This window comes from Uloborus diversus, chromosome 2 (assembly GCF_026930045.1).
Source record: "Uloborus diversus isolate 005 chromosome 2, Udiv.v.3.1, whole genome shotgun sequence".
NCBI classification, from domain to species: Eukaryota; Metazoa; Arthropoda; class Arachnida; order Araneae; family Uloboridae; genus Uloborus; species Uloborus diversus.
In genome coordinates this window covers 165250626-165272122 of record NC_072732.1, presented here as the reverse complement: position 1 = coordinate 165272122, position 21497 = coordinate 165250626, and the positions used below count along the sequence as shown (strand labels likewise).

The 21497-nt window shown below is 33.3% G+C and overlaps 2 protein-coding genes across 2 annotated transcripts in view; one reads left to right on the top strand and one right to left on the bottom strand.

The window, feature by feature from the left end:
• The window catches only part of LOC129216644 (voltage-dependent calcium channel subunit alpha-2/delta-3-like), a 476626-nt gene that overhangs the window by 283435 nt on the left and 171694 nt on the right, over positions 1-21497 (bottom strand). The window lies entirely within an intron of this gene.
• On the top strand, positions 1773-9055 carry LOC129216123 (fibrous sheath CABYR-binding protein-like). Its single transcript, XM_054850279.1, has 3 exons — positions 1773-1826; positions 4600-4723; positions 8376-9055. The coding sequence occupies exons 1-3, from the start codon at positions 1791-1793 to the stop codon at positions 8870-8872; spliced, it is 657 nt and encodes a 218-aa protein (XP_054706254.1). The 5' UTR covers positions 1773-1790; the 3' UTR covers positions 8873-9055.

Genomic DNA, 21497 nt, shown 5'->3' with positions numbered 1-21497 from the left:
GAATACCGCACCAAGTGGAAAAGTCATGTACAATGCATATCGAGTACAATATTCCCTAAGGCTGGATGGATCAACGAGGCCGGAACAGGCATATTGCCTAATCTTTGGAGATGATGATGATGACTTTTTTTCATTTCTCTAGTTTTGTGTTTTCTTCTGCTCAAAATTTGCAAGGATACTTTTACTCTTTTTATGCTCTTTCTTAATTACTTAACCGCTTTTCTATTTGTTCTTTGGATATTCTCTAAAACTGCAAGAACATAAAAAAAAAAAAAAAAAAAAAACACTCACTGCTACATTGGAGCAAGAAGGCTCGTTTGTATCAGTTCTATCTATTTTATACAGATTATTATGATATACTTCACCTGAAATGTCAATTGGAGCCAAAAGGTTAGTTACTAATGAATTTTTCGTTGAATCGTCAGAAAATGTAAATGTGTTTGCCATACGTGGTTGAATTCGCATTTTTGATGAGGTAAAAATACCTGTGTAAAATAAATAAACAGAAAACTTAAACTCTTAGATTATAAAATAAATGTAAAAAAAAAAAAAAAAACATCCCTTTCAAATCAGAATTCAAGATGAGGCACAGTGGAACAGTCTCATCTTGCCTCAAATGCGACTATACACCAATCTGACTTTTTCTTCTAATTCAACATTTTAAGGAGTTCTTTTAAAGCCTATCCTAATTTTTTTGAATGATCAATAACGACATAATTAGAACGAAGAAAGTGATGAAATAGCTAACTTTTATTCATAAAAAAAATGATATAAGATGATGCATGCGAGAGTCAAAAAAAAAAAAAAAATGCTTATCTAAAGTCAGAAAAATAACGAACATTTGATTGCAAACAGAAAAAACAACTTCAGAATCCATCCGGCCAATCGCTGCAGTTTCATAGGTACCTAGCATTGTTTATTGATTATAACTAAAAAATCCGAAAAATAGCTTTGTCTCACTTTACCCCAAGTTCCACTGTGCCCCACGCTCCCCTATTTACTTGAAATATAAAGAAGAAAATTTTATCGTTTCCACTATACGCCTGTGTGTCATGTTTTCATTCAACGGTTGTTGTCGGTATATTGCACTTAGTACTACTGCCTTAGCCCAGGCTTATGGACGGTAACTTGTTGCTTAAGACATAGGCTATTTGGAATAAAATGCTTCACCATACTGAGTAGTTCTCTTAGCGATACATATTTCAAATAGCATGAACGAACCAATTGCAAAGTAAAAAAAATGCTTGAAAAAGTAGTCACAGATCAAATATATTTCTTCAAAAAGAATTTTAAAAAATTCAAAAATAATAATAATAATAATAATAATAATAATAATAATAATAATAATAATAATAATAATAAAAAGAGTAAGTGCATACGGTATGAACTAAGTCATAGCGAAAATGGATTATTTCCTGAATATTTGCTGTATTGTAATACCTCTAAAAACTAGTGTCGCGAAAGTATTTTTCCCCCCCTGCCTGAAATACTACTTCCTTCTTAGTCCGTATCATACTATTTTCGCTCTTTTTCGCTAGTCTGGTTTTAGTTAAATTTACTTCATTTTTTTTTTACTCTTGTCCGAAATCAAAGCGATGAAACAGATCATTTTTTCCCACAAATTCTAGCAGTTTCTAATCTAAATTTTCTATAAAACAACGAAATATGATTTTCGCAAGAGGTGTCGATAAAATGTCGGAATTAACCTTCTAAATCACACCTGTTATCAAGCGAATTTATATAAGGAACTGCAGAAGAGAGGGTTCAGATTTTGTGAAGCAATCACTGCAATGAAGGAAATCATCATTTGCTTCGTGGCCTTCCTGGTAATGTACTTTTCCCTCCATTTTTTAAAAAATAAATTTCTAAAAAATATTATCTCATTCTCTCATAACTTTTAGTACAAATTGAGAATTCTTTCATTTTAACAGAATTTAGCAAAAGTGTCATTATATTTATTCGTTTAGTTTTTTATTTATGCTTTAATGACAACAGTTTAGTATCCAATTTTATGGGTAATGATACTAATCCAGGTAAAAACAATTACATTTAAAACATTATCTACACAAATAGAGATCTTAACTCAAATTTCGTTACCTTAATATTACATATTACAGTTGATTCCTTATTATTCGAAACTCGTTTAACTTGTACGTTGTTTAATCAAAGTTTGTTTCCTCGTAATTTATTTTTATTATTTTTCTTATTTTGTCTAATTTCATTCTTTAGTTATTTTTTGGATGTAAGCAGTAACACTTCAGGTAAGAGGCTCTTTTAACCGGCATTGAATTATCCGTGCACTTCTATTATTTTCTTCCTTTTTACTTCCTTTCACAAAAAAAGGAAGCATTGTATTCGTGAAAAAATTTTCACTCAAAAATCGACCTTAACTTTCATTTTACTCACCCTCGATTGAATACTGAGCTTTTTTTTCGACTCGACCAGACACGCGAAATATCCGTAATGACGATTCCCGAGTTCATTACAACGAATTTTCTCGTGACGTCTGTATGTACGTATGTATGCGTGTACGTGCGTACGTGCGCATGTATGTTGCATAACTCAAGAACGGCATGTGTTAGAAAGTTGAAATTTGGTACGTAGACTCCTAGTGGGGTCTAGTTGTGCACCTCCCTTTTTGGTTGCATTCGGGTGTTTCTAAAGTAGTCTTTTGCCTCATTTTGGGGGGAAATAATTGTTAATTTCGATGTGAACTCAAGTGGTGTTATAATTTGTGAGATACTTGGCGATATATCGCTAGTCTTTTGGTCGCCAAGTTTTGTCACCAACTTGGTGACAAATTTGGCGATTTTTTTTAAAAAAATCAGATTTTAATTTGGCCACTTTTGGTGATATTTAGAGAGTAAACTATTGAATCACATTAAAACTGCCAGGAATGGGGAAATGACATTAAATTGGAGTAAAAGGATGTCATGTGATGCACATCAGCTCGTTTTTTTTAAACCAACCAATATATTTTTAGAACACTAGAAATAATTCCATTTTTTTAAAATGCTATTTTATTCGAAAGTGATCAAGTCTGAAAGTAAACTATTTTCTGTATTTAGTATTTATTTTGCTGCGTAAATTCATAATCAGAGTTAAAGAACGAAACATTAAGTTAACTGTGGTAAATAATACAATATAAAGATTATAGTTTACTATATTATCTCTTATCTTTACATTGCATTTCTGTGACACTTATTAAACGAACTTTTTGTCTATAATTATATAACATAATTTAAAATGTTAGATTTAGTGGTTATTTCTTCTACATTTAAAGTTTCTGAATGTCTTCTAACATCATTTTTATGTGTTCTCTCTATTATTTGTAATTTTCCATTTACCGAAAGTAACTCCGGCCCAAACACTTCGGTTACGGTTTTACTGAACATAAAAAATAATAAACGCAGTGCAATTCTTCTTGAACATTATGTATTTGAAACATTATCTAATATAGACTAATATAACTAATTGAATTAATACGATAGAAACGAGATATTTCGTCTATAAATTAATGCAGAGGTTCCCAAACTGGGTGCCCCGGCACTCCGGGGTACCGCAGGAAGAGGCAGCGGGTCCAAGCGAAGTATCCATGGATTCAATATGGAAATGAGTATAATAGAGACAGACTAGGGTCAGGAGCGGATGCAGACTAGCATTTTAGGTGGGTAGGTATCATGCTAAAAAGAGTTTTGGGCACGAACAATTTATGGATCTATTCAGTAAGTTACCGCCCTATAGCTAGGGCTAAGGGAAAATACATGAAATACACCGCCATCTCAGTCAATTCCAGCCTTAGCTCTGGCTATAGGGCGGTAACTTACTGAATATACCTGCCTTGCCTTCAATATTCGAGTTGAACCGAACCATTGCTTCGGTCACTCGTCTGGTCAATACTAATTGTGTATTAGCTACCAGTTTGTTTGGAACTTTTGGGTTCCTTAAGAGGTTTTCCACCTCCAGCTGTGTCACTCCTATGCCGCGCTGATGAGTGCTAATAAGCGCGAAACTGCTGTTCTCGGCTTGAATTGACTGAGCTGGCGGTGTATTTCATGAATTTATGGATTTGTTTGGCTGTAGTTAAGCAGCGCAAAATTGGCCTGGAATGAGCCGGGAAGTAGGGAATCGACTTCATTAATTAATTTTAAGAGCAATGAAAATAGCTATAATTTCAAATATTTACTTAAGCAAATTATTAAAAATTAAAAAGATTATGGTAAACACATTTTTTTCGAAAAAAGAACATCAGTAGCAACCCTTAAAGCAACAATAAGATATCTTAGTGTTATTTCTGAGATTAGATATCTTACTCTTGCTCTGAGGGACGATGTGTAGTAATACATTTTGCATGATATTCTACATCTTATATTCAATTATTTAAAACATGATTCCAAATAATAATAATGGATGAATAATGCTGTCGACGATTTAGGAGTTCCCTCCTAAAATATTCTTCAAAAGGGTCCAGCGAATCGGAAAAGTTTGGAAACCCCTACATTAATGAATGAAAAAATATACAGTTGTCACAATATTTCGCTTGCAAAAACTTCAAAATCCGATATGGTACCGAAAGTGAGAAATATGTGTTTATTGCAGGCCTTGGCTACAGCCACACCACTATGTGAAAAAGCATCAGACTGCAAAGACGATGAATGCTGCGTAGCTTTGTCGGCGTTAGCAGCTTCAAGAAAAGGAGTTTGCGTAAAGCTCAGGAGAGAGAGTGAGTGTTGTATTCAGATAATTATAACTTTGCGATGAAATAATAAAAAAGTAGAACTCCAATGCTAATGTCCGCAACAACGTATATCATATTGCATGCAATCATATTACAATAAAAACTCAGCAAATAATAATTTTGGGGGTGGTTTTTCACTGCAAGTACTATATGCAGAAACTATTTTAAAATAAGAGTGAAATAGCGTTTCAAACACTTTTTTTTTGGATTGGTAGGTAGTTGAGGTATATTTTATGACAACTATATTATGCTATCTGGTGTACAAATAAGTTTTAAAGGATTTTTGTTTCAAGTTTGACGCTTTATTGTGAAAAAATGGTGTCAGTTCAGTTTTCGAAGTATATTTCATCGTTCGCCACTACCTGTTCACATCTTTCTGGCAATTTTCACATTCCTACTCGAAAAAACAATGCGTCTTTTGAAGCAATCCACGAATCGATTCAATTTTGAACTTCTTCAAAACAGCAGAATTACTGATTCTCAAGAGCATGTGTCATCGACGAAAACAAATAGTAGTCGAAAGGGGCAATGTCTAGGCTATAAAGCGGGTGGGGTGGGATAACCCATTTCAGGGTTTCGAGTTATGTTTTGACCGGTGGCGCAAGATGTGGCCGAGCTTTATCATGTTACGAAGTCATCTTGTCGTGTCTCGCCTTATATTATGGCCGTTTTTCCCGCGGTGCTCGGCTCAAACGCATCAATTGAGTTCGGGGTTAAGTTGTTTGGCACCAGTCTGCATCCAATATAGCCTCCAATTCGGTACCTTCAAAATTTTGTAGCTGTCCATCGAGCTCTTTGTCTTTGGTATGAAAATCCCCATTTCTAAAACGTCTATGCCAAAACATATCTGTGGAAATCGATGAAGCATGTTCCCCGTAAGCTTCTTGCAGCATTTGATAGTCTTCAGCCGCACTTTTCTTCAAATGAAGAGTAAACGTTCGCGCTAATTGTGTTTTGTTGGCACAAAAGTTGACATATTCAGAGCACAAAAAAATATGTTGTTCCCAATTCAGCGAAATGTCACATACTGAAAATGAAAGCGCAACAATGACATTATAAAATGAAGTTAGTTGCAACACTGTCCGTTTCGATTTATTACCAGTGAGGCCATCTCTTGAAAATCCTTTAAAACTTATTTGTACATCAGATATATTTGAATACTAGAGCCAGCCGGCGGTGTGATGGTAAGGCGCTGACCTTCTACGCCTTGGACCCGGGTTCTGGCCTACCTGAGGTAGCCAGTCGCTGATGGTATTCGAAATGCAGAAAATCATCAGTGCACATGTCGGATGATTATGCGGGTTGTAAAAGATCCCTTGGGTATTCGTTTGGCTTAGAATTCCCTCGGCAAAATAAAATTTCTTGTGCAATTTTGCATTAAAGAGAGCACAGAGGCCTCCATCTTAGGGAAACTGGCGTCAAAAATCTTATAATTAATTATTCAAAAGCTGTCACGTACATTTTACGACTCAAAAGCTATTTTTATATAATTTCATCAAAGAAAACCTTGATTTTTCAGCAGATATAAAATATTTAGTTATTTCAAAAAAAAGTAAGAGTTCTTTAACGTTCAAATTTCAATAAAATGTAGCTCAAATTTATCTAAAAATTAAACATGATTTAGAGATAGCATAGAAAACATCATCTTAACCGAACTTTTTTCGAATTTGAACAATCCTTTATAAAATATAAGAACATTGAGACAGATGTATAATTTTAACCGATATTAAACTTCACTTTCTTTACATTATTTTCAGTTTCTCATTCATTTTTGTGTCTAGAAATTGTTTTCATGAAATTTAAGTTTCTTTTGACCCACCTGTTTTTAAAAATTTATTTTATTTTGATAATTATTTTTTATTTTGATTTCTTTATGAGATAATAGTCTGAAAAACCTAAGAAAGATTAACACAACGGCAAAAAACTGCAAAAGATAAAATAAAATTATGAATTATTTATTTTTTACATCCTTTAAACACAAACAAGTATAGCAACGCGAAAAGCTAAATAAAATTAAGTTTATGAATAACTAATTGCTTTAAACAGGATTAATTGGGATAGCGTTATGGAAGTTTCAAAATATTTTTCATGAACATTGTAAATTTAGTTGTTATGCAAGACCTTCTGACTAAACAGTTCTGAATTGACATGAATTAGCCTAGCCTTACTTCTGAAAATTGTTTACATTTCATACTTCAGTTAAAGAAAAGGAAATATTTTGTTTCAAATTTTCGATTTATTTACTAGAAAAGAAACAATGTTTTTAAAATTCCAAACTACAATAAAGTTACAAAAGAAAAACTTTAGAAACAAATGATAAAATAATCGTTTTTTTTTTAAACATTTTACATACTCAAGCGATGGATGTTTTACAACAGATCTACAAATTTGTTCATCGTTTTTTATTTTAATCTAACTAAAAACTAGTGGTACTTTTGAAAGTAGTGTGAAACAATATTTTATAGTTAAGAGGTTTAGAATTTTTATAAATTTCATTTTTTTTGGATGGGGGGAGGGTCTTATTAGTTTGTTTACATGAGCTTATATATGTTTTGAGCGAATTTTTTTTCTTGTCAAAAATATCGAGTAAACCATTAAAATGAATAACTCTGTATAAAGTACTTAGTTTCGATATTTCTAGTTTTTGTTTAATGTCAAAGTTCATCTCGAAATACACGAAAACACGACCAGTAAATGTATCAGACTGATCTATTATTCAAAGATTTTATACTCATATGCAGTTTATTTCCTCAAAAGTAAAAAATCAATTTTGCAGTTAGACATTTTAAATTAATGACGAATTTTTTATGTGAAAGTGTGCATACAATAAGCAAATCAGTACAATGGAATTAAGGATTTAACTAGCATGCAATGAAGATTCACTGAATTCGAATTTACATTTTTCTACTAAAGCAAGAAATGGCGGCCGTTTTCGGAAGTTTTATTTTCCGATGAGAGTCAAATTTTATCCATCAACTAAGAACTACAAGAACCTCTACTTTTCGAAATAATGTTGAGCTTTTCACCAAGCAAGTGGTTGATCCATAGACGTTTGAAAGATAGCACTGCTTTTCTAACTCCCGCAGAATGATCGCTACCTGGGGATAATTTGCCACAATAAATTCGTTTCGGTTTGACTCAAAGTGTAAGCGTAAAAAAACAAATCTAGAGCTGCAAAATGTACTTCAGTTCATTTCAACACGAAACGGAATTGACGAAGCAAGAATCAGTGCAACAGGTAACATTTTGTGTAAAACATGTGCAGAATTCACATAATAAAAACTTGAATGTAGTAGTTTTTTTTCTAAATCAAAAAGCGTGACAACAAATGTCAGGGTTACAACTAACATTATAGTCCTAAAAAAAGAGTTGGGTTTTCTCTTACTGTTTGCAAAAGTGGCATCCACATTCTAAGTGTTTACCTACACCACTTGACTCTTTTATCCTAATTTCGTCCCTGTAAGCAAAATTTTAAGTACATGCTGAGATTTTTGCAAAACCTCATGGTCAGCCACATAGATTGCTAAAGAAAAAGAAATACTTAAAAAAACCTCTTTCTACTGTGGTTCCTTAAGTTGATTTTTCTACGTGAAAATATGTGCTTTCCCCCCGTATTGAACTTTTTTTTTATTTGCAGGACAACGATGCAGTCCACCTGAGTCTCAACTCGCTGAAGAGTTTTACGGCGGAAAGTACTTGCAGTTCTGTCCCTGTCAACAGAGTCTTGAATGTGTAACTAAACCACCATCTAAACTTTACCGTTGTCAAAAGCAAGCTGCTACAACAGCAGGGCCCGACCAAACAACGGCTCCTCGTGAAGGAACAACAGGTCCTGCAGATGAAGGAACAACACCCCCTGCTGAGGAAGAAACTACCCCTCCAGCAGATGAAGAAACAACGCCAACTACGCCAGCCGAGAATGAAGACAATAATGAAGAAACCCCCGATGAAACTCCCGATGAAGAAACCCCCGATGAAACTCCCGATGAAGAAACCCCCGATGAAACTCCCAATGAAGAAACTCCGGATGAAACTCCCGAAGAAGAAACTCCTAATGAGGAAGCACCCCCGCAAGGCCCTGGTGGGGAGCCACCACGAGATGACGACTGCGCAGACTGGGAACTGCCGTGTTAAATGGATAGAAAGTCAGACAAATCTTTTGGACTCAAATAAAATGTGCTGGGGTTCCTAAAAAAAAAAAACAACAATACTTCCTTTATTGTAAAAGGAAGCAAAAAATGTGGATGCTGTTTAAGTTGTCTGTATCTTTTTTATGTCAGGAATAAAATATCATCAGGTATAATGCATCAGGTATAATGTCGATCTTAAGTGTAATGAGATTTCTAAAATTACCTGAAATACACAGGGAACGTTCGGAATGACTCTAAGATTTTATGCTGCAGTTTGTCAAACCCTTCCAGATTCAGAAAACATATCAGCCGTTGAGACGAAGCTACATTTACCTTGTGGTAAGCTTAATGCGCAATGTTATGGGGTGATAAAATATAAAATTATCAGATTAATAAATATTAATTTTCATGTGAAGCGAAAAAAAAAATAAAAAAAATTTGAAAAAAAAAATAGAACCGACTTCAAAATTGCTCTAAAAAGTGAAAAATAATTTTATTCTTTAAACACCATCGATAATACTTTTAAACATAATTTTTGAAGTTGGCGCAAAAACGATCGATAAAATCATTCACAGCCATACCTCAACTACAAGTATAAATTTAACCAGGTCCAGTTTCTTCACTACCACATGCATTACGCATTGATGGCAGCATATTTGAGTAACGATATACATGTTTCGTTCCTAACTTTGGATGATTTTTTGATAAAAATATGAACGAAGCATGGTTACAATGGATTTTACTTTTTGTTTTTGCGCCAACTTCTAAAATTATGTTTAAAAGTATTATCGATGGTGTTTAAAGAATAAAATTATTTTTCACTTTTTAGAGCAATTTTAAAGTTGGTTCTATTTTTTTTTTTTTTTTTTCAAAATTTTTTTATTTTATTCTTTTCAATGTAAATGTAGATATTTCAGTAAAAGTAAGAAGTGACCGAGTAAGAAGTTCGGTCCTATATCACTGTATTGCTTTAGAAAATCCTTTATTCAAAACTAGCCGCCTGCGGCGACCAGTTGGTCCGCCTTTTTACGCCATTCGCCTTTTTGCGCCAGGGTTGCCGCCTTCGGCAGCTGTCTAGACAATTTAGCGACGGTATTAATCAATGTGTTTCTCTAGATATCAATATTATCATTCGCCTTTTTACGCCGATGTTGCCGCCTTCGGCGGCTGCTTAAACAAATTTCTTGGAGGTATCAATCAATCTATATCTATCTATATCATTCGTAGTTTGAATAAAATATTTTCTATATCTTTCTTTAGTTCCGTCGTTTGGAATATTTTTAAAGGAGGAGGAGGGGGAGAAACAAACGACGTATACTCTTCATGCAAATTTTGTAGAAAAATAACAAAAAGCACTTCCACTTTTATGTGAAAACATTGTTCTTTCAAAGTCATGGTGGGGGGGGGGGTACTGACACCCCGTTGAAATTCCTTAAATGACGGGCATGCCTCTTTCTTGCTGTCCATCTACTATATCGACCTTTATATTTGTCTATCTATCAAGCTATACGATCTAGGCATATCTACCTCCTGAATGTACAATCTTTTTTTTTTTTTTTAAATAGGTATTAATTCGAAAACAAAAACATTTTTTGTCCACTCAACCTCTATCTACCTCTGTATCTACCTAACCTAACCGCCAATCCGTAACAAAAACAAAGATCATGCAAAAGATCGCGGGCTTTATTTAATCAAAATAGCCCACAAAAAAAAAAAAAAAAAAAAAGGCTCTATGTTCCCCGTAGTGTTCAAAAATTAGCGCTTGCAATAAGATAAAAAACTTTTTAAAAAAAAGGTAAAGAAAAGGCAAACGATTTCAGTTGGATCACGTGATGAGGTAAGTTCGGAACTCATCCGGCAAGCGAACAGCTCGCGTTGTGTTCTACCATTAAAATAATCGTTAAAAAAAAAAAAAACTATTGCGTATTTTTAAAAACTTTTTTCTTCTGAAGGGGAAAGAATGTTTTTACTATTACCAACTAAACTTTTAGAATTGAGGGTTCAATACTTTTTGCAGGATGGGTTTCGAAAAAAATTAAACCCAGAAAAAAATAAAAGATAAAGGTTTTTCAAAAATTTATAAAAAATACAAAAATTGCTGTATCTTCAAAAAATTTTCATTCACCATATTTAAAATTAAATTTCCTACACTATAGAACAAAAAACATTTGTGTGGTGCAATTGGTTCGGGGTCTGTAAGGTGAAAAATACTAAAAAGTGCAAAAAAACACATAAAACATTAAATAACTTTTTTTCTAATTAAAATATCAAAAATCGAAGCCCGAGGTGCACAACTTCAGCAAAAACTACACCTGTATACCAAATTTCATCTTTCTAGGCCTTACAGTTTTCCCGGGATGCGCGCCACACACACACACACACAAAAACATCTTATTTTATTATATGTATAGATTATTTCATCAAAAACAACCCTGTTGTAAAAATTTCCCCGCCAAGAAAACCTTTAATACAAAAAAGGCCTTCACACACACATATCCTAAACCCAAAAGCCATCAGCCTTAAAAAGTTATGATATCTAGTTTGCCCGCCAAGTATCTGCCAAACTATCATCCTCCCTCTTCTCCTCTTTCATCACACCTACTTCCATTAGAACCTCCTCCCACCTTCAACTCCTCAGAAATATGGATAGATCCTTTAAATTGTGTATCTTGTTTGGCGGGAAGCATTTTTGCTCACCAAGCAATCACTTCACTTCGAAAAGCTTCCCGCCAAACAGGATAAATAATTTAAAGGATCTATCCATATTTCTGAGGAGAATTGAAAACTTGAAGTCAGAAAATGTTCAATTGAAACAACCCTGTTTTGTGTTTTTAAGGAACAATAATAGCAAGCCTAATTTTACGTCAAGTTATTTTCTGACTATTAAGATTCTATGTTCTTTTTGAGAGAATTGTGCAGTTTAAATTTTAGTGCAATCCTTGTATCCTCTCTGTTGTAAAGAAAACTTCTTGAATAATGATTTTTTAAATTATTATTTTATTATTTTAAATTATTTTGTTTTCGAGTATTTTACAACTTCGCAATAAATTCTATTAGTTTCTTTATTTGACGGATTATTCAACATTTTCATGAAGGTTTCTAAAAATGTTTTACAGCTTGCGGGCTATTTTAATCTAGTTTTTCACTTTTTATTCAATGACTTTTTTTTCTTAAATCGTGGATTATTTTACGTTTTATGGGTAATTTTAATTGTTTGGTGATTTATCTTTCTCTTGATGGAAGAATTTTTCTGGTTTAATACCAAGTTTTGTTTCAAAGTTCATTAAAAAGATGTAATAACGCATGTTATCAACAAGCAAAAAAACAAAAAAGCCATTAAATATTTTAAATTTTAATGTGTCAGAAGATCTATATAACTCTACTCGACGTCAAATCGCGGATATCCCAAATTTGCCACAGCGACTGTGCATGATCGCGCGGACTAAGCTATAGTGACTAAGCTCATTAAAAGTCTTGCTTCAATTAATTGCAAAAATTTTGTCTGCTAACAAATTACTGCAAAGCAGTATTTCATATATTTTCAATTCATAATGTGTTGTTTGTGAAAAATTCATTAATTAACCGACTTCAAAAAAGGAGTTTATGATTTCGTATTGCGGCTTTTAATGTATGTTTTCGAATTATTCCAACACTACTGGACTGATTTGATTTTTTTTTTTTTTTGTTTGGAAGGGTATACTTCCCAGATGGTCCCATTGTAATTTGGTCTGGATCTGATAAGAGGTCCCGGAGAAATCCAAAAGACTTTAAATTTCATACGTCACGGTCACGTGGTTTTGCTGTGATCGGTGTATTTTCACACCTAAGGTTTTGACTTTCTCTTAAACGATATTTAATTCTCGCGGCCTATGGATGATTAATTTTCGCAACACTGTGCCGCCTGTTAATTTTTTATTGCAGGTGTTACTAATTTATTTATTACTGCGTTGCAAAGCAGTAAATTAAATATATTTTGCTACTTTAATAGTTAAATCAATTACCTTAATATTTTATTTATTAACGAATAACTTTATTTAGGAACTAAAAAATATAAAGTTCTTTATTTAATATTCCCGTTTTTAAACATATTTAGTGTTCAATTGAGGAGGAATTGAATACAGAACACCCCTCCCCCACGATTTAATTTATATTCTTTTATAATATACATTATAACTGTGTATGATTTCTGAAGTTTGACTAATATTCTAGATTTACTATTTCACGATGTCACAAGTTAAATTTGAAATTAGGGTTATATTAATTAGCAGGCTTCAAAAAAAGGAGGAGGTTCTGAACTCGTCGGATTTGTTTTTCCTTTGTACAATGTTCCATAAATACTCGAAGACACCTGTACCCAGGGGCGTGCACAGGGAGGGGGGAGGGACACCTGCTGGCCCGGGCCCGAGCCTGAAGGGGGTCCAATATTTTTATAACTAAGGGGGATATATAGGGGTAAACAGTATGGAGAGGGGCCCGGAAAAGTTATTTGTGATGGGCTCCAAAATTTCTGTGCACACCCCTACCTGTACCGATAAAGAAAATTTTTTTGTTTGAAACGGTTTTACTTCCTCGGCGGTCTAATGGTAATCAAGTTCAGGTTTGATGAAATTGAGGGAACTCTTCAAATGTCATACTTACATCTAAATCGATTTGTACTTTATTAACTTTGTATATCGACTCACTTAGTGAACCGGTTTTTATGCATTTTTTTTGTTTAGTGGTGGTTTTGTTTAGGGTGGTCTAACTTAGGTTCCAAATCTTTGATTAACCCTATTTGTTCTTTATTGAAAAGTTAAGGGTAAAACAATAAACTTAATGCAATTTCCGTCACAAACTTCTAAATAAAAAACCCGTTGATAAACAAAGTCCATATAACAATGGTATATACTTTCTTTACCTATAGTTAAAGAAAGTACTAAAAAAATATATTATTAAGAGTAATGATAATGAAAATTTTGAATTAAGGATTCTCTGAAGCAAACATAAAATTCATTCTAGTGGAATTTTTAATCTAGTGGGGCCATGTGAAGAAACATGCGACTTTTATCACGAGTTACATGACACGTATTGCGAAACATAAATTACAATTTACAAAAAAACAATTCTAAAATTTACACTTTTACAAATTTAAACTTAATTATACTTAAACTTAATATTTTTTGAAGGCGGTTTTTTTTTTAATTTAAAAGTAATTTATTTAGAAAACAAGCAAACCAATTAAAAAGTGCTATTTTTCGCTTTCAATTCAAAAGTCATATGTGTCGTATTCATATACGTACAGTTTCATATAATATGTCACGCAAAATATTCTAATGGTTTAACCCCAGTTTCACGCCGACATTTAAAATTTCTTCCCCCCTTAAATATATCAAAACTGAAAAACAGGGGGAATGAAATATCGTATCGGCAAAACTTGGGGGGGGGGAGGACAGCATTCTAATATCATTCATTAATTTGTTTCTCTGCTTAAGTATAAACAAACAGCATGGAATCTGAAAAGAGAAAGCCCAATGAGCTAAGTTTGCGCGCATGCTCAGTCGCTGTGGCAAATTTGTGATATACGCGATTTACCGTCTAGTTGCAACTGTTGTATATGTTTTAGTCTTGATTGAATTTCATTTCCTGAGACACCTTTGGAATAACTGTTAGATCTGTTCTAACCTTGCAATTGCAGTCCGAGATAAACAAACCCTATGAGCTGAGAGAAGGTACGTAAGAATTTAGGGAAAATTAGTGATTTTCAAACTTCAATTACTCCGGCCCATGATGTCCCTGGAGGTTGAATTTTTGTACATGTACCCAATGGCCCCCCAACAATATGTATACAAAAAATCATTACCGTAGCCCACCGGGGGGCTGTGATAGAACCCCGGGAAGGTACAATTTTGGGGGTAAAAACGAGGGGGGAAGGGGAGGGGGTCAAATGGCACAAAAGGCACATCAGTAGGGCACAAGAAATGTGTGTGCGAAATTTCAGCTTGATTCCTTTTTTCGTCTGGGCTGTAGCCCTGTCAAAGAAAGCGAAAATGTTTTTGAACAGCGATTTTATAACTTTAATACCTCCTTCCCCTGATGGTCCAGGGGATTGTATTTTGGTTTACGGCGTCAGGGGCCACTAGAGATTGAGTGTACCAAAAATCAACTCTGGGGGTTTTCATGGGGCTGAGATACAGAAGGGTGAAAAACCCAAAAAGCCCCAATTCGTTCTGTCGCGTAATCTTGTTCTTGGTCGCTTTATTTTCTTTCGTCTTTGGCGGTGGATTTGCTTCTGTTGGCTGCTGACGTTTGGTTTCCTTGGCGGGGCGGGACCCTCCCGCGTCCCGTGATCATTACAATTACTATTAATGTTATATGGCACCAAACTTTTATAACAACGAGTTTTATATTGTCACGTAGATGAAGATAGCGAAGACAATGTGAAAGCCAAATGAAGCGAATACTCGTTAGTCTCAACTCGAGATCTTTATTCAGAACCACGAATGAACGTTACATCTCCTTATCTACAACTTGAGAAAGTGCTGGAACTTTCCAGACTTGGAAAGATACAGAAATTAATAGAACATTCGAGAAAATACCGGAAACAGTAGAAACGAAATTTTAGTAAAATTCACTTTGTCCTAGTCGGGATTTGAACCCGGGTCGCTCGTGTAAGAGGCGAGAATTCTACCACTGAGCCACCGTTATCCACGTATGAAAAGTGCGAACTTCGCTACAATATCATTTAATAGGGAAATTGCATAAAATTTATTGTTTTTTGCCCATAACTTTTTTTGTAAAGAAAAAATATGGTTAAACAAATTAATGGGACCTAAGTTAAGCCATCCCCTATTCATCAAAAAATGAATCATCGAAATCGGTTCACTAGGTGAGACGCTATGAGTGGACAAACAAACAAACAAAAAAAAAAAAAAAAAAACATACATACGGTATGAACTGATAACCGCCTCCTTTTTGAAGTCGGTTAAAAAGCTAAACAACTTCAAGAGGGTTGATCCAAACATTCATGTTTCATACGTGCATCAATTTTTTAGAAATAAATTTTAGTATTTTGTAAAATTCCTCTATTTTTCATTACGAGTAAAGTTATAATAAGAAGTTTATGTACCAATGCTTAAGCACATATAATCACACATCTTTAATATGAACATCGTCTAACTTCTAAGATTCTTATTCATCTTTACGTACATATCGTAATTTACAGCTTTAAAATTCAAAATCTGAAGGCTTAAAAGCAGAAGTAAAAGTAATAATATTTTCTTAACTGCTTCCAAATATAAATAAAAATAGAAACAATTAACCTAAAAGACTTTATCCAGCGCCCCCGTATACTAAATGCCTTTCGCAATGTCGCGCTTAAGCTCCAGAGAGCTACCTGTTTTATGGGAAAATGGAAGCCTTTTACTAGTTAATGGTGCCCAGTGCCCACGAGAGGAGAGGGTAGGTTCATGGCGTAGAATGCGCTATTGAAGTTTTAAGGGGGGGGGGGCTATTTTGGAGGGCTTTTGACTTCAGTTTGAGGGGTCATGTTCTTGGGAGTGCTCCAACGTATTTTAGAGAATACTCCATCGCAAATGGAGAGGGATGAGCAGGAAACCCCTTCGTTAGTTACTATTTGCATATACTCCTTTTCTCGTGATTTTTTGGTTCATATTTAACAGAACATGATTACTTATTTTTAAAAAAATGCTAGGTTAAGACAATAACAAAGTAGTGCACATTTTTACGATTTTTATTGAATTTTACGATTAGAATCGAAATTAAAAATTATTAAATGAATGTGTATATTTAATTCCAATGTTTCAAAACTGTTCTACACTGGCCGTGATTCATCATTGTACACATTTTTTGGTGATGCCAGAAATCGTTACCTCAATGCCTCCAAGCTTTGTATATTATCCACATATTTGAAAGAAAAAAACAATTTAACAAAACTGAAAGTCAAAATTTTAGCCTTGTTTTTACAATTGCTTTTAGATTATATAAATTAAACATCTATAAGGCGAAAAGGTTTCTTAATATTCATAAGTCGTAAAGTAGCAATATCAGGTTAATACACAGCAATACTTAAAAAAAAAAAAACAAGTTTACATACTTGAAAAGGCGATTTTTATACTGAAGTTTTCGATTGTTTTAGAACGGTGAGAGAGCTGTACTTACCTAAAAAAAAGAACAAAAATTACTTAAATTGAAATAATAAACATTTTGTCACACTTTTGTGTACCCAGTACAACCTCGTTTATCCGGACTAACTTGGACTAGAGACCGTTCGATAATCCAAGTAGTATGGGTAATCATCAAAACAAATGCTTTAAATAAGCACTGTAAAAAAAAATGTGTAACCTTACACCGTAAATACGGTGGCTGCATTTTGCATTTTGTGTAACATTATTCCGGCGGCTAGCTTCCTCCTCAGTAATAGAGTAACTTAACTAATAAAACCGGTGTAACGTATGAGCGTTACACCAGTTTTGTCATTTGAGTTACTATATTGCTATGGAGGCAGTTAAGCTGCCACTGCTTTTATGGAGTAAGATTACAAATTTTTTTTTTACAGTGCCCCTTCAACTTACTCCCCATTTTGACAAAAATCACATTCAGTTATAACATAGAATTTCTAACAAGACACTAAAAATATCAATTTTTTTTTTCACATTCTTTCTTAATGAAGGGTTGGTTAATTGTATTCTGGTTCATATATGCGTATTTGGACAAAGCATGGTAGCGCAAAATAAAACTGAATGTTTAGCGCACTCATAGTTACGTTCTTGCTATCATAATTTAAAAATTTTGCCTGTGAACTTAATTTTTTTAAAGGTTACAAATGTGATCCGAACAATCAAGATATCCGGATAAATGAAGACCGAATAAATGGGGTTGTACTCTACTTATACACAGTAGTAACTTCCAATAGAGCATTTAATTTCCTTTCCCCGCTCACAAGCAATATTTTTCTTTGTGAGTAGTAATGTTTTATTTACAGTAGCCGGCACTTCGTTTTTTTAATTTATTTTAAAACTTATGAAACTGGATAAAATTCCAGCAACGAATATCACATAGTTCAATAAAGCAAATAATAATAACAACAAAAAAAGTAGCTTATTTAACAAAATCGTAAAAATCCAAATTTTGAAAGTAGACGTTTCAAGCGGAGGAAAATGCGTGCGGCTAAGTTACCCCCTTCCCCCATTAATTGGGACCGTAGGACTTTATTTGTTTCAATGGTTTACACCACTTCACCTAAATTTCGTGAACTTGTTGTCTATTTATTTTTATTTATTTTTATTGATTAATTTTGACAGTAATATTAATACAGTGGAACATGTGCAAGTTAACCACTTGCGGTGCAGTACTTTATAGTGCTCATTTTAGACAGATGGTCAACTTATGGAGGTATATATAGATTTTGATATAGGACTGATTCTGGATTTTAAAAAGAGGTAAACTCAGACAAGTAGTCAACTAACAAGGCTCATCAACTTTACAGGTTGTACTGTAATAACTTATTTTGTTTTTTCATCTAGTTCGTAAAATTTGGTACTTTACTTTGGTGGCTCTCAAAAGTGTTCGTACATCTACGACTTTCAATGAAATAGGCCATTATCCATTGGTTAGAATTGATATTTCGAAATAGGTTTTTTTATTATAAGATTTATGATCTATTTTTAACAAAACTACATAACAATTTTTAACGAAACATAATTTTTAAAAAATGAAAAACTTTAAATTGCAGGAAATTTTATCTCACAAAAGTGTTCGTACATCTACGACTTTCAATGAAATAGGCCATTATCCATTGGTTAGAATTAATATTTCGAAATAGGTATTTTATTATAAGATTTATGATCTATTTTTAACAAAACTACATGACAATTTTTAACGAAACATAATTTTTAAAAAATGAAAAACTATAAATTGCCGGAAATTTTATCTCACAAAAGTCATCGTACACTTTGAAAAAATGTCAAAAAATTAGTAAATAATCTAACTTTTAACAAAGTTTTTATTTAGTAGAATATCATGCAATATCAACAACAGCTTTTACACGTCTGGGAATAGATTTCATTGTTTTTTCTTTCTTTTCTTGTGAAATTTCTGAGTAAAAGTTCAACCGCACTTCGAGTCTTATTGCTTCTAGTTCGCTTTTCGTTTCAATGGTGTATTTTCGTAATCTAGCTACCAGATATATCCAAATATGTTCCATTAAGTTTAAATCTGGCGATTGAGGAGATATTTCTAAGCTTAAGGACAATTTTTGAGGCACCAAACGTAAACGTGTGCTTCTGATCGTTATCTCGATAAAAAACAAAGTTGTTTCCGATTATCAAATTTTGGGATAATAGTTTAAAATTGTTTTTTAAAAGATTTGAATGAACAGCATGATTCATTATTTCATCAAAAAATTCCAAATTTCTAAGTCCTGATGCTGTAACGCACCCTCACACTAGAACACCTTCACCGTCCTGATTAACTGATCCAACTAAGTTCTTCAGATTAAATTCCTCATTTTTTCTTCTATTTACAATTATACAACAATTTAACCCAAAATGTTGAATTTATTTTCATCTATAAGTAAGGCGTTGTTTCAAAACGTTTTGAGCTTATTTGTCATTGATATTACGATGGAAAGCGTAAGCTTACTGTTTTTCGCACGAACAAGAAAATTTCTGCGGGAAGAGGTCCTATTTAATCCAGCTAACCCGAGAACTTGGTGAACAATTTTAGGTGAAAATTAAACGTAAAATGTTTCATTCATTTCTACAGAAACTTTTTGAGCACTCAAATGTGTATTTTTCTTAATTTTTTTATCTGTAAACTTCCGATCACGCATTGTTAACTTTGCCAGTTGACCTTTTCTTACCTTGTTTTCGATCCGATTCCTGTCTTTAAAGAATTTTCTCAAGCACTTCACTATAGAATGACATAAATTACCCAGTTTAGAGACATTTCAAACCAATTTATGGCTACTGTGAGGGGAAAAAAATCAAATTTCGAATCGTGTTTGTTGTTTTCTACGCATACCTGCCATTTTAAAATAAGCAGAATATTAGGGAATAAATAGACAAAAAATTAACGGAAAATGACTTTACAGTGTCATTACAATGCAAAAATAATAAAAAACCACTTATGATAATTTTAATCATGAATTTATTCGAAAATATTTCAGTGTACGATGACCTTTGTGGCGTATTTTTTCTCTTTCTCTTCGCTTTTTGACAAATTTCAAAAATAAAATCTGGCAATATTTTGAAAAAAAAAAAAAAAAAACTACTGGATTTTATTCAGAATGGCATAGGAATGGTGTGAAAAAAAATGGACTTCATATTCGAATTCAGTTTTGCGTTATTTTGTTTTTACTACAAAATTTCAAGGTGTACGAACACTTTTGGGAGCCACTGCATACTTGGTTACTTAAATCTTTATGGTATATGAATTTTTACTATGATGTTTTAGAAATTCTTTAACGTCAGAGAAAGGCACTTGAAAAGCAGCAAACTACAAACGCAAGACAAAAAGAGAAAATAAAAAACCGTTAGGATTTTCATTTACTATACACGCGAGCATGATACTTTAATTTTTTATTTAATTTTTTAGACCCTTGTCTTCACATTCAAAACGTATTAAACCTAAAGAACAGCGCTTTCAAATTTAATTAGACGCCATTTTTTGTTGACATCAGATATCAAAAATTGCAGTAATATTATCTAAAGAGCGTATTTAAAATAGTAATAATATTATAAAGCTGCTTCAGAGTAAAAAAAGGAATATTGTAGGTATACTTTTTAACTTTGCTGAAAAGTTATGTAAAAATACTTTTACGAACATTACTGACTGAAATCTAATGGTTTAACACGGAGCTCTTCAAGAACTGCAATTACCGCCCATTGAACTTTACGGAAACCTAAAGCAAGTATTAACCAATCGTTGACATGGAACATCGTAAGCAGGAGAGTATTAATTCATTTGCCTTGATGGCATGAGCCCTCAAGGCAAAGCATTGCTGAGAGTGCTGATACTCAACAATCCATTTTTTTAAGTTGTACGTACAAAACTATCCGCACATAACGTCTTATCAGTCCAACAGCTACTTAAAAAACTAAAACAAGATCCTCTTAAAGCACCTCAAAATACAGGGTGTCCGGAAAGTCCTTCACACATTTAAAAAAATCGTAGAAAACCAACAAATTGGCGTATGAATTCGCGGTTTGCACCATAATACTTCGCAGGTTCAAGAGTTTTTATGACATCGGAAGAAAAATGAAAAGGGGAAAAAAAGAAGAACTTTTAAATCGTTTTTGTTGACATGGGAAAACGCAAAAAAGGAATCAAAATTACTAAACGAAGAATTACAAGCATAGCATATACTGACACCCTGGCTGCGAAATGTCTTTTTTCTTCTTTTTTTTCCCCTTTTCATTTTTTTTTTCGATTTCATAAAAACTCTTGACCCTGTGAAGTATAATGGTGCAAACCGCAAGTTCATACGACATTTTGTTGGTTTTCTATGAATTTTTAAATGTGTCAAAGATTTTTCGGATACCCTGCATAATAAAGTTTAATTGCATCTTCCAAAAAATTCCAACTCAATACTGAATTTAAATGCGTGAAATGATCTGCTCTCTGATAATTGG